The sequence below is a fragment of the Pipistrellus kuhlii genome, unplaced genomic scaffold (assembly GCF_014108245.1).
Source record: "Pipistrellus kuhlii isolate mPipKuh1 unplaced genomic scaffold, mPipKuh1.p scaffold_m20_p_34, whole genome shotgun sequence".
Classification (NCBI taxonomy): Eukaryota; Metazoa; Chordata; class Mammalia; order Chiroptera; family Vespertilionidae; genus Pipistrellus; species Pipistrellus kuhlii.
Genome location: NW_023425534.1, coordinates 1,497,198 through 1,510,222, shown reverse-complemented (window position 1 = coordinate 1,510,222; position 13,025 = coordinate 1,497,198). Strand labels below are relative to the sequence as shown.

Genomic DNA, 13,025 nt, shown 5'->3' with positions numbered 1-13,025 from the left:
ACAGCCCTGGAGGCCGGCGGCAGGTCCCTCTGCCGTTGTGTGCGGAGCCTTCGGGGCTGCCAGGGTGCAGGGCGCGCCGGCGCGGGGTGGGAGGGCGCCAGCGGGTCACGGGGTCACGGCGGAGCTGGTGGCGGTGGATTCTGAGCTTTGGAGGAAACCCTATGGGGCCTGGGGGGAGGATGGTGGGGGTCGGGCAGTCATGGAGGGCTGCCAGGCGGTGGTGTGGGGAGGGACAGGAGGGCTTCCCGGGGTGTGAAGCTGCGGAAGGAGCCCCAGCTCCCATGGTGGCTCTGGCCTTTCTGTCCCGGACCAGAGTGCCCGCCCGGGCGCCGGCGCCCAGGGCTTCAGAGCGGGGGAGGGAGGCCAGCCCGGGCAGCAGGGACTCTTGCCAGAGGGGAGGGGGCCTTGTCTGACGTGGGGGAGGGGAGTGGTAGAAGAGGGGGAGCCTGGTTCCTAAGTGGGGGTGGGGGTGGGGGGTGGGGGTGGGGAGGGGAGTAGGTAGAAGAGGGGAAGCCTGCTTCCTAAGTGGGGGTGGGGGAGGGGAGTAGTAGAAGAGGGGGGCCTGGTTCCTAAGTGGGGGTGGGGGTGGGGGGTGGGTAGAAGAGGGGAAGCCTGGTTCCTAAGTGGGGGTGGGGGTGGGGGTGGGGGTGGGTGTGGGGGTGGGGGGTGGGTAGAAGAGGGGGAGCCTGGTTCCTAAGTGGGGGTGGGGGTGGGGGTGGGGGTGGGGGGTGAGGGTGGGGGTGGGGGGTGGGTAGAAGAGGGGGAGCCTGGTTCCTAAGTGGGGGTGGGGATGGGGGTGGGGGTGGGGTGGGGAGTAGGTAGAAGAGGGGGACAGATGGGAGGGGGCCCAGCACGGGCTGCAGGGTGCTCCTCTCGAGCTGCTCCTCTGTCTCCAGGTGAGCCTCTGGCCCTAGATCTGGGGACGGAGTGAGGTCTCTGCAAGTGTGTGTGTGTGTGTGTGTGTGTGTGTGTGCATGTGTGGGTACATGTGCACATGTATGTGTATGTGTGCCTGTAGGTGCCCATGCGTGCCTCTGTGTCAGGACCCCCAGGTTCCCCAAGGCCCCTGGGGTGGGCTGGTCCTCGCTGAGTTAGGCCAGGCCTCCCCCTCCCCCCCGACACTACCAGGGCCTGCGCATCAGACTCAGGAGGACCTGCAAGGTCCCTCCCTCCTCACCCCAGCTGGCTGTTGCCGGGCCCCGCCCCCATGGCCGATGTCCTGTGGGTGTGCGGCCCCTGGGCCTCCCCCCGGCCTTCCCCTGGGCCTCCCCAGGGCCTCCCCCTGGGCCTCCCCCAGGCTCTGAGCCCCTCCAGGTCCAGCTGCGGTTACTCCACCTCCATCGCTCCTACTCTTGGCTCTTATGCTATTGATTTGCCCTGCCTCAGTTTACCTTCCAACGCGTGAGAGCCCACGATGCCACGGCCACGCTGAGCCCCTCCGAGCAGTCACCCCCAGGAAGGAGCGCGGCACCCCAGCTTTTCCTGAGGGATGGTCTGGGGTTCTGGGGGCCAGAGGCTAGCGGTGGGAGCCCTTAGCCGGCCCTGGGGGTCCTGGGACTCATCCCCCGCTCGGCAGCCAGACACACAGCGGCTCTATCGTCAGCCCTGCGGGAGTCCAGCCTCCTGCGCACCCAACAACTGGCTGCACCTCCCCCGAATATGAAGTGCCCAGAAAGCTCTGGAGGAGGAGCACATGCTTCTCACATGGGGACAGTGTGCACCCCCAGGCCTAGGTGGGCGGCCCTCCAGCGCTAGCTTCTGCATGGCTGGTGACTTGTCCACCAGCTTCTCCATGGCTGGTGGCTACTCTGCCAGCTTCTCCACGCTGGTGGCTACTCCACCAGCACAGGGCTGTGCTGAGGCCTCTTTGGAAGGAAGCACAGCCACTGTTTGTGTGCTTTTCTTTCTCCTGCGAAATGTGAGGACCAGCCGCTCCTCCTAGAAGGTGGCCGTGCGGGTGGCTTGAGAGAGCGTGGAGTGCTCAGCCACGCCTGCCAGGAGCGTGTGCGTGTGCCTGTCCGGGGCTCCATCCCCGAGGGCGGTGTGCGCATACCCGCCCCGGGCTCGGTCCTCTGCTGTGCGTGTCTGCCGCGCTCTCTGTCCACGTGCTTGCTAAGCCCCTCCCCGTGGGCTTCTTCCCGCCTGGCGACCGTGAGCTGGGGCCCTGGCCCCTGGGTGGGGTGTGCTGCGCTCCGCCCAGGACCCCGGCCCTGAAGGGTCACCCCCCACCTGGCCTGCCTGCCCCCCATTCTTTATCTCTGCTTACAAACGAACAGGGAAGCCTGGCCAGCGGGCTCAGGGATTGAGCGTCGACCTATCAACCAGGAGGCCGGGGCACAGGCCCAGGTTTCGGGCTGGATCCTCAGTGTGGGGCGTGCAGGAGGCAGCTGATCCATGATTCTGTCATCATTGTTTCTTTCCATCCCTCTCAAATAAATAAAAACGTATTTAAAAAAAAAAATGAATATGAAGTCCGATTCAACCAGGCCTGAAGGAGGAACAGGGCGCGTACTCGGCTCTCCACCCGGGAGGGCCGGGAGCCTCGCTGTCATGGCTGGTGCTGGGCGGTCCCAGCGGTGCACTGAGTGGGTCTGCTGCAGGCCTGCATCTCAGCGCTGTCACCGCCCTCTCCGTGGTGGTGGGGGGGTCTCTCTCTGAGGATGGCTGGGAAGCTCTGCGGGGGGTGCAGGCTTGGCTTGGCCCCCCAGGCCCTTCTGGGAGTCCTGGCCTCGCTCTGGGTGACGGTGGGGGCAGGTCACTGACGCAGGATCCCCCCTCAGCCCCGTGAGTGCCCAGCTCTGCCAGCTGCTCCTTGGCCTGGAGCCATTTGGATATTTAGAACGCCATTCCTGAGCCACACAGACTTACCGACTTAAAAACCAGCCTCCGGTATTCGGTCAGACAGTGAGTTCACCCCCAGGCCTTGGCGGGGCCCGTGGGCCGGACATCCCCCACCCCCGGCCTAGAGGGCAGTGCAGAGAAGAGGCCAGACCCTGGAGGGGCCAGCTTGTCCTGGGCCTGTCTCAGGCTTCTGTCCCCACCTGCAGGAGAAGCAGGCACCTGGCAGGGCAGCAGGCTGACCTGGGGAGGCCGCCCAGCTGTGGGGCACTGCCCAGAGGGCACGGACGTGCGGCAGGAGGGCAGGCACTGGCCGAAGGCACTTCGCGGTCCCTGATGGCCTGCAGGCGGCACGGGCTCCGGGCACAGCGGGTGCACAGCGCCAGACACACAAGCTGGGCGACGCCCCGCTCCCGGGAAGAGAACATTCCTGCCCACAGGGCTCCCCACCCTCCGCTCCTCAGCACCTCACTCCTCCGGAATGCTCAGGCACGTTGCCCGGGCAACCAGACGCCAGCCAGCGCGTTGCCATCCTTCAGCCGCTGCCAGCCCCCGAGGAGCCTGCAAGCATCCGCGTGCCTGGAGCTCTGCAGACTGGCTCCGAGCGCCCAGGGCGGGGGAGGGGCCCCGGGCGCGAGGGGAGGGACCACCGGGTGGTGCTGGCCCTGGGACCGCGCCCCTCCCCAGGACGGTAGTGCCAGAGAGCCCGGAGCAGCGTGGAATCGGGGGGACCTAGGGGTTGTCGGGCCTTTGCCACACCAGGAACCCCAATGTCCCCCCCGCCTCTGAGATTGGCGTCCCTCCTAGTGGAGTGAGTGCTGGATCCAGAGGAGGGCAGGATGTTGGGGAAAGTCTCCTGGAGAAATTTTTTCTTTTTAAAATATGTTTTTATTGATTTCAGAGAGGAAGGAAGAGGGAGAGAGAGAGAGAAACATCAATGACGAGAGAGAACCGTCCATTGGCTGCCTCCTACATGCCCCCCCCCCAATGGGGATGGAGCCTACAACCTGGGCATGTGCCCTGACCGGGACCTGAACCAGGACCTTTTTGTCCTTAGGCCGATGCTCTATCCTCTATCCACTGAGCCACACCGGCCAGGGGTCCCCCACCCGGAGTTTTACTCCACCCAGAGGTCCGGGCTGACGGAGCCACCGTTGCCCCCTCAGCACAGCCTTGGGGTCCGGGCGTGTTCTCAGACAGTCCTTGGCCTCTTGTCTTTGGGAGGAGCAGAGCGCCATTGCGTTCTAGAAGGCGGCTCTGAGTGTGAGTGGGGATCCATGCCTGCTCCCCTCGGGGCTCCCCGGTCCCTGTGGAGACCCCTGGGGCCTGGGGCGGCTCAGGCCTCTCATGCCAGCAGCACCTGGAAGCCCAGGTTTCCAGGAACGAGGAATCTGTGCTCCCCAGCCCCACAGATTGTTCCCATGGCAACTGCCTCCCGGCCCCCCAGCCCCGGGGGCAAGCACCACCTGAGGGGGAGAGGTGCCCGTCTCCCTGACAGCGCCTTCCTTCGTGGAGAAGAGACAGATCGCAGCCACTGCATCTCACCGAGCTGTGCTTGGGGGAAGAGCTCCGTGACAATGTCAGGAGGAGAAGCAAGGGCTGCAGGCGGGAGAGGGGGAGGCGGAGCCCGTTCTCCCCTGGGAGGCCATGGGGGTGCGGGGCGGCAGCAAGGGCTTCCAGAGGCTGGGCTGGGACCCTGCGGAGCCCGGGGTGGGGGCACCCAGGCCCCCCTCTCAGGGCGGGCTGGCGCAGGGATGGAGCTGAGGCTCGGTGCTCCTGCGGGTGCCTGCAGCTCCGAGGCACGGCTCTGGCTCCGGCCCGGCCCCCTCCCCGAGCCCCAGGCCGCTCTCTCCGTGCCTTCCCACAACCCGCTTCCTGAGCGTCACAGACACGCCCTGAACCTCGCCCTCTAAGCGTGTGCCGGCCCTTGGTGGTAGCATGTTCGCAGGTTGTGCAACCATCCTGCTAGTCATTCCAGAACACGCCATCACCCTAAAGACCCCCCTGAGACATCCCGCCGGCTTGCCCGGCCTCCCCACTTCCCAGGTGAGCGCCCCCCTTCAGAGAGGACGGACAGGACGCAGAGGGAACACACCAGGCCCCCCGCCCCGGCAGTGGGCTGGCTTTTCTGCATACCAGCCGGGTGGCCTGGAAATGAGGGGTTTCCATGGTAACCAATTACAGCGCAGGATTGGTGAAGACACAGGAGTACCCCGTGTATGAAGTTACGCGGGGCGGGCAGGCCCGGGCCCGGGGCTGCTTAATTTCCCGGAGCGATTTCTCCACGCGCTGCGGCTGGCAGGTTTGCGCGTGGCTGCTCTTAGCCAGCCGGTGGGGCCTGGTGGGCCTGGTGGAGCCTGGTGGGGGTTGGTGGGCCTGGTGGGGCCTGGTGGGGCCTGGAGGGACCTGGTGGGGCCTGGTGGAGCATGGTGGGGCCTGGTGGGGCCTGGTGGGGCCTGGTGGAGCCTGGTGGGGCCTGGAGGGACCTGGTGGGGCCTGGTGGGGCTGGCTGGTACCCCAAGTTGCCAGTGTTTCCTGGGGAGGCCTGCTGAGGCCTGGGCGTGCCTGACAGTTGCCAGTGGAGCCCGCTGGCCGAGGCCACCACCTGCTTAAAGCAGCATCTCGTTCCTCTGAGGCCAGTCCCGAGTCCGAATGAGCAGCTTCTGGAGAACCAGCAGCCTAAGCCATTCATCTTCCCGGCAGCACCGCCGGGCGTGATGGGAGCTGCACGCTGACCTGGCTCCGTGCAGGAGGGCAGGCGCCCTGCGCCGCCGGCGGGCTGTGGGGAGTGCACACCGGAGCCGGGGGCTGCAGCCCAGTGAGCAGCTCCCGTGGCAGCAGGTGGAGGAGCGGGGCTCGCAGCTGGGGGCTAGCCCTCCCTGGCCGTGGGCGCTCGGAGGCCAGCTCCTTCCTCCGCCCCGTGGACCCCACAGCCCTGAGCGCTCAGAGCCGCGCCTTCCCAGGCGGGGAGACGAGGGCAGCCCCGCAGGGCAGGGTGGCCTGGGAGGGCACACACATGGCCACGCTAACCCATGACACACACAGCAACACAGTCACCCCCACACACTCACCCACACCCACATCCAACACTCACTGATACACACACATGCTGACACACAGGTGCACACACACCAACTCACACATAGGCGCACACACACAGTGTATACACAGGTACACACACACACACACAAACATACACAGATGCACACATACCAACTCACACACAGGTGTATACACAGGTGCACACATACACAAACACACACAGGTGCACACACACATCAACTCACATGCAGGTGTGTACCACACACGCAGGTGTGTACCACACACACAGGTGTACACACACATAGGTGCACACACACACACTAACTCACAAAAACTCCCTGATACACATGTACAGACACACCTCGCCACCTTCCCACACAGATACACACCAACACTCACACATACGGCCACACTCACCAACATACCTCACAGACACACATACATTCACACATTTACACACTCACAGCAACACCTACACCCGCACACCAACTCACCCTCCCTCACCAACATGCCTCATAGACACACACACTCTACATTCGCACATGACACACACACACAGGGACACCCACACCCACTTTGACACTCAGTCTCATGCTGACAGTCACACACACACACACACACACACACCCATGCACACCTGTGCGCACGCTCACACTGACTCACACGCACTCCCGGTTTATTTCCTGTGGAAGCCGCCGCCCTCAGCCGCCCGATGCCCTGCTCCCCGCGCGGTTCTGAGCAGCGCCTTGCACCGGGCTCCCCCTGCCTCCCTGCCTGGCCCCCCCCCCAGCCGTCACGGGGGCGGGCTCCTGTCAGCCCTGTGTGACGAGCTCGGGCTTGAATGGTGCTGTTACCCAAGCCGGTGGGAGGGCGTGTGGGCCGCACCCCACTTCGTTCTGCGTGGCTGTCCCAGCTCTGGGTTCACGCGACACCCCCTGAGCCACCTGGGAGCTCAGGTCACACTGGGAGCCACCCCCCAGGCAGTGCCCTTCCTCCCACCCCCTGGGCGGAGGGGCGGGTGGGCTTCAAGGGCCCTGCCCAGGAGGTGAGGGGGGCGGCAGAGCGGGTGTCGCACACCGGCCGTGCAGCCCAGCAGGTGGCGTGTGCCCAGCAAGACGCGGAGCCACGGCGGCTGGAAAACAGCAGATCCCACTGAAACACGAGGAGGCGGGGGGGGGGGGGCAGCGGGAGCGCGGGCCGTGCGGGCTCTGGACACGCCTGGTCTTCACCCTCCTACCCCGTGCAGTCCGCCAGGCGCCGTGCTGAGTGGACCTCCGAGGGGGCTGCACGCTGAGGGCCGCCTGGTGGTGGCCTCTGACCCAGAGGAGCTGCCCGGCCCTCCCCTCCCATCCTCGCTGCCCTGTCCTGGGCACTGCTGGCCAAGGGGCCTTCGAGGTCTGCTGGGCAGCGGACAGCCAGGCCCGGGGCTCGGGGGTTGGTGTCCCCCAAGCTGTGGGCGGTGGCTGCCCGCCCACTCTGTGCCCTGCAGCTCCCTGCAGAGACGTGACGGGATGTGCAGGCTGGGATTCAGCTCTTAGGACCCGTGTGTGTATGTGTGTGTTTGTGTGTATGAGTGTGTATATGTGTGTGTGTATGTGTGTGGGGTATATGTGTGTGGGGTGTGTGTGCGTGTGCATGTGCGTGTGTGTGTGTGGTGTGTATGTGCGTGTGTGTGTGTGGTGTGTATGTGTGTGTGTGTGGGTGTGTGTGTGCTTTTAATCTGAAATGACTAGGTCCAGGGAACAGCCTTGGACATGAGTTTCTGCTGTGAAGGGAGGATGGGCTCAGCCCCACGCTCAGGGACTGGGGCGGTGGTGGGAGGAGGAGGGGGAGAGACCTCGCAGGGCCCCGCTCTGACCGCCCTCTCTCTCCGCAGCCCCATGTCCGTGCGCTGGCCGGGCTGCGCGCTGGGGAGCCAGGCGTGGGTGCTGATCGCCATGCTGCAGCTCGCCATGGACCTGCCGGCCTGCGAGGCGCTGGGCCCCGGCCCCGAGTTCCGGCTGCTGCCCCGGCCCTCGCCCCGGCCGCCCCGCCTGTGGAGCATGAAGAGCGGACAGCCGGCCCGGATCCCCGCGCCCGTGTGGAGCCCGCGCCCGGCCCGCGTGGAGCGCAGCCACGGGCAGATGCCCAGCCCCCGCGCCAAGCGGGCGCACAGACCCCGGGACCAGGTGGCCGCCCTGGGGCCCAAGGGGGGGCTCGCCAAGACCCCCGCCACCGCCACCAAGCCCGGCCCTGCCCTGGGCCCCGCGCCCTCCTCCCCGTCGCCCCCCGTGGGCGGCGGGGCCCCCACGGACCAGCATGCCCTGCTGCGGAGGGGCCGGCGGCAGCTGCCTGTGTTCAACGGCTTCGACTCGCACCCGCGCGGCGGCCGGCCCACCACGGAGGCCGAGTTCATCGTGTGGGGGCCCACGGGCGAGGAGGACGCCCTGGCGGCCAGCACGGCTCCCGACGGCCCCACCACGGCCTCCTACTTCCAGACGCGGAAGGCCACCGCCGCCACGGCCACCGCGGCCACGGCCACCACGGCCACCGCCATGACGCTGCAGACTAAGGGGGTCACGGCGCCCCTGGACCCCAGGAGCAGGATCCCCGCTGGGCTCAGCACCACGGAGCCTTCCACCAGGCCCAGCAGAGACAGCGGCAGAGACACCAAGCCCCCGCGGATCCTGGGGGAGACCTCAGGTACGCCCCCTTCTCTGGTTGGGGTTCGCTCGGAGGGAGGGGTTTCCTGGGGGCCTGGCTCGGGGGTGCTGAGCCGGCCTGGGGGGTGTCTCTTGGGGGGACGTGGTGCAGGTGGGGAAGGAAAAGGAAAACTTTCGGACACGAAGGCACAGGGCCAGGCGCAGGCTGGGGCGTCTGGGAGGGCGCAGTGCGGTGGACGTGCGGTGCTCACGTGCCGGCTGGTACCGGAGCCGGAGCTGAGGCTGGCGGGAGGGAGAGGCCTGGAGCAGGTGCCGGCCGCCGTGCTGTGGGAGAGATTGCTGAGCTCCCCCTCCCCTGGACCAGAGCGCCGTGGTCCAGCATGGCGGTGCGTCCTCTGGGGGGGCACTCAGGAGCAGATGTGGGCACGTCTGGGCAGTGAGGGTTCGGGGCAGCCTTCAGATGTCCCCAGAGCGTGGCTCTGCGGTGGCCGCTGCCCGATGGGCTGGACGAGGCTCACTTTAGACGAAGGGGCGACCAGGGCAGGGGCAGGAAGGGCCTCCCATGGGGTGGGAGGGGCGGCTGGGAGGTCCTGTCCTGGGGGCGCTGGAGGACGGGGAGCAGCCTGGGACCCGGTGCCGGGTGCCGGGCGGGAAACGCCTCCTGCGACGAGGTTTCCTTTTCCTTCCCACCTGCACCGCATCCTCCGATGGCTCCCGAGGAGGAGGGCTGAGAGATCTCCCGGGCCAGGCCCGTCCCCCCCCCCCCCCCCGTGGCCCCCAGTGTCCCCACCGCACGGCTGCAGGACAGCAGAGAAGGGCACCTCGGTCCCGGCTGCCTCCAGCCCCCTTTGCCAGGCCCTCTCTCCATGACCGGGTGCATAGGTAGGACTGTGTGTGCGACAAGCAGTACCTGCTGACTCGGGAGAAGGGGTGCCGTGTCCAGGGCATGAGCACAGGGGCGGGGCAGCAGCCTCCCCCACACCCGCTTGCTCTGCACGTCCTAAGGTTTGGGGGCTCCTCGGGCCCTGGCGGGGCCTTCCAGAACCCAGGAGGGGAGGGCTTGCTCCCCAGGGTCTGCCTGCAGCACCTGGCAGTTTCCGCTGCCCCGACCCCTGCCCTCGTCACTGCATCCCGCGGGACAGGCCGGCGTGGCCAGCAGCGGGGCAGGCTTTGTGGAGCGCGTGGCTTTTGTTCCATGGCCTACTTTCTCCCTCCCTGGGACAAGGCAGTGGTGGTTCCCTCCTCTTCCCTAGAGAGCAGCATCCGATAAACACAGCAGAACCTGGCTTCCTCTCGGGGCGCGGGCAGGGCCGGGAGCTGGGGCGCCTCCCGGGAATGCGTCTACAGGGCCGTGCACAGGCTGACTGCCTCCCTCACCCCCCTCCCCTCCCTGTCCGTCCAGCTACCGGCCACGGCCTGCCAGCCGGCTGGGATGCAGACCTGAGGGCAGGGCTCAGGCGTCGGGCCCTGGGGCTGCTGTCCCTCATCTCTGAGCCAGGCCCCGGGCAGCTTGCAAAGCCTCCGTCTTTATCTCGGTCCGCTCGCACGCCGTCCTGGCGATGGAAGTGAGGACCGTCACCTCGGTTACCGTCACCACGAGGTACTTGGCCCTGACTGTGTAGACACGGATGGGAACCCAACTCCGTTCCCTCCCATGACGTGTGTGACGGCTGAAGGACGCGCTGGGGACCACGTTAGAAGGCTACACGAATGAATTCCCGGGACATGGGATGTCGCAAATCCAACTCGGCAGCTGAGATGTTGGAAAAGATGCACAGTTCCCCTCGCAGAATCTGGTGCGGAATTAATTTGTTTAGCAAAACAGATGGAAGGGGGTAAATACGTGCGCGCGGGCGCAGAGCGGCGGTGATGCCGCGAAGGGAAGCCGGCTGGGCGGGGACCAGAGGCCCTCGCTTTCCGGGCCGAGGCGAGGAGAGGCAGACATGGGGAGACGGTGCCTCTGACCGGGGGACCTCCCTGGCCAGCTGGTCCTACCTCCGGGCCACCATCCCCTGGGACACCGAGACCCCAGGCAGGCGTCCTCCGAGCCGCCCTGGCCTTCGCCATCACCACATGTGGACCCAGCTCCTCGCTCTTTCCCGAGAGTGACGGCGGCTCACGCGTCTTAGGCCAAATTTAAAGAGACCCCGGGGACCGTGCACGCGTGGCCAGCGGCCCCGTGTGAATCTGGGCTCTGCGGCGTGCGGCTCTGTGACACGGAGGTTCTCATCTCTCTCTGCGTCGCTGTCTTTATCCGCTCCGTTCAGTCTCTGCCTCTCCTGAGTAGTTGCTGTGAGGATTCGGTGAATGAACAAACGTGAGACATGGTGCCTGGCACCGGGAACCCCCATGCACACCAGCTGTTTTAAAATACCCAGCGAGCGGGCTCCGAGAGCGGAGCTGCACGTGTCAAGGGCCATACGCTGCCAGGGACCTGGGAGTCCTGTCACCTCAGCAGACCCATCTGTGCTCACTCACGGCCAGGGGCACCCTGAAGGCTGGCATTCGGGTTCCAGGAAACGATAGAATTCATGAGGGCAGTGCTCCTGGCCACGAAGGGATGTTTGGGACCAGATTGTGGAGCTGTAAGTTTACGTTGGCTTCTGTAGAGACATGTAGAGACAGAGCATGTTACGTTTCCACACCACAGGCATTGGGGGTGTAGAAAGGGCAGGGGCTGTTGATTGGGGGCACTCGGTGATTTCTCAGGAGCGAACATGGGATACTGATTGGAATCGTCAAAGCTCCCCCCTCCACCCCGTCCCCCTGTAAGTGAACTGCTTGGGCACTCCTCCTGGTTTTGGTGAGTGGTTACAGGGGCCACTGCTTGCCTTCACTTCCTTGACATTGTCCTGTATGAGCTGTGCAAACTCGGGCAACTTGCTTGTCCTCTCTTTGCCTCCGTGGAGATGACGGAATTAAGCATCTGGTGATGTTGTGAAGGTTCAGTGAGACAGTACCTGCCAGGTGCTCAGTGCCAAGCACATTAGCTGCTTGGTACATGTTTGCTGCTGTTTCGATGATGATGATGATGATGGTGGTGGTGGTGATGCAAGTCATGACAGTGATGACAATGGCAGCATGATAATGATGGATATGATGATGCTGATGGAGATAGAGATGGCGATGGTGATGGTAGTGGTGACGATGATGGAGATGGTGATGGTGATAATAGTAATTATGATCATGCTGATGGTGATGGTAATGGAGATGGTGATGGTGGGATGGCGATGATGGTGATGATGGAGATGGAGATAGTGATGGTGATGGTGATGAAGGCAGTGATAATTATGATCACGATGATGGTGGTGGTGATGATGATGGAGATGGTAATAATGATGGTGAGATGGAGATGGTAATGTGATGGTGATGGTGCTGATGATGATGATGGAGATAGTAGTGGTGCTGATGATAGTGATGATGGTGATGGTGATGGTGATGACAGTGATGATGGAGATGGTGATGATGATCATGATGATGGAGATGGTAGTGGTGATGATGATAGTGATGATGATAGTGATGGTGATATGGTGGTGATGATGATAGTGATGATGGTGATGATGATCATGATGATGTTCGGATATGGTGATGAAGGCAGTGATAATTATGGTGATGATGAGATGGAGATGTTGATGGTGATGACAGTGATGATGGAAGATAGTGATGATGGTGATGATGGTGATGGAGATGGTGGTGGTGATGATGATATTGATGATGGTGATATGGTGATGAAGGCAATGATAATTATGATGGTGATGATGGTGGTGATGATAATGATGGAGGTGGTGATGATGATGATGAGATGGAGATGGAGATGGTGAGGACGGTGATGATGGAAGATATGATGATGATGATGATGGTGATGAGATGGAGATGGTAATGGTAATGGTGACGATGATGATAATGACATTTATTATCTTTGTGGTGATTTGCTGCTTTGTTGTGGAGTCATCTGATGAGGTCATTTGATGAGGTTCCACGTCCTCACCCCTGACCTTGGTGCTTTGTGCAGAGGCAGAGATGGCACGGCAAGGAGCCGCCGGGATGGAAAATCACCCCGCTCAGGCTCCCCAGGGCGCTGAGCCCCAGCCGCCATGGTGCTGGCAGAGGGTGCGTGTCAGGTGGGCTGGGAGTTCACTCGAGGCCGCGAGAGGAGGCCTCCCAGTGCGAGTGCCTGCTCCGGTGACAGCTCTCTTGCTGGCCATGTTCTGAGTCTGTAATCACCGAGCCTCCTGGGAGGAAAATGGAAAGCCATTTCCTGGGCTTTAATCTCACAGCTCGTAAAGGCGCCGCGGGGAATGGAAGCAGCCGAGTCCCATGACTGCCGGGCCCGCGGCGAGTCTCCAGGCCCCGGTGCTCCGCGACAGCTCGTGCTTGGGGCGGCCTGCCCGGCCCTGGCTTCTGAGCCTCTGCCCGCGGGTGCCGGGGCCGCAGCCTCTCCACCGGCTCAGACTCATGGGCACGGTCCTCAGCGGAGGGGCGGCCTGCCCCCGGGAGGGCCGG

At 64.2% G+C, this 13,025-nt stretch overlaps 1 protein-coding gene across 2 annotated transcripts in view; it reads left to right on the top strand.

The window, feature by feature from the left end:
* AJAP1 (adherens junctions associated protein 1) overlaps nt 1-13,025 on the top strand; it is a 65,777-nt gene that overhangs the window by 26,483 nt on the left and 26,269 nt on the right. For both annotated transcript variants that reach the window (XM_045570540.1, XM_036461108.2), the window contains exon 2: nt 7,757-8,562. In XM_045570540.1, the coding sequence (XP_045426496.1) occupies nt 7,761-8,562 (802 nt within the window). In that variant the 5' untranslated portion in view covers nt 7,757-7,760. The remainder of the gene's footprint in view (nt 1-7,756; nt 8,563-13,025) is intronic.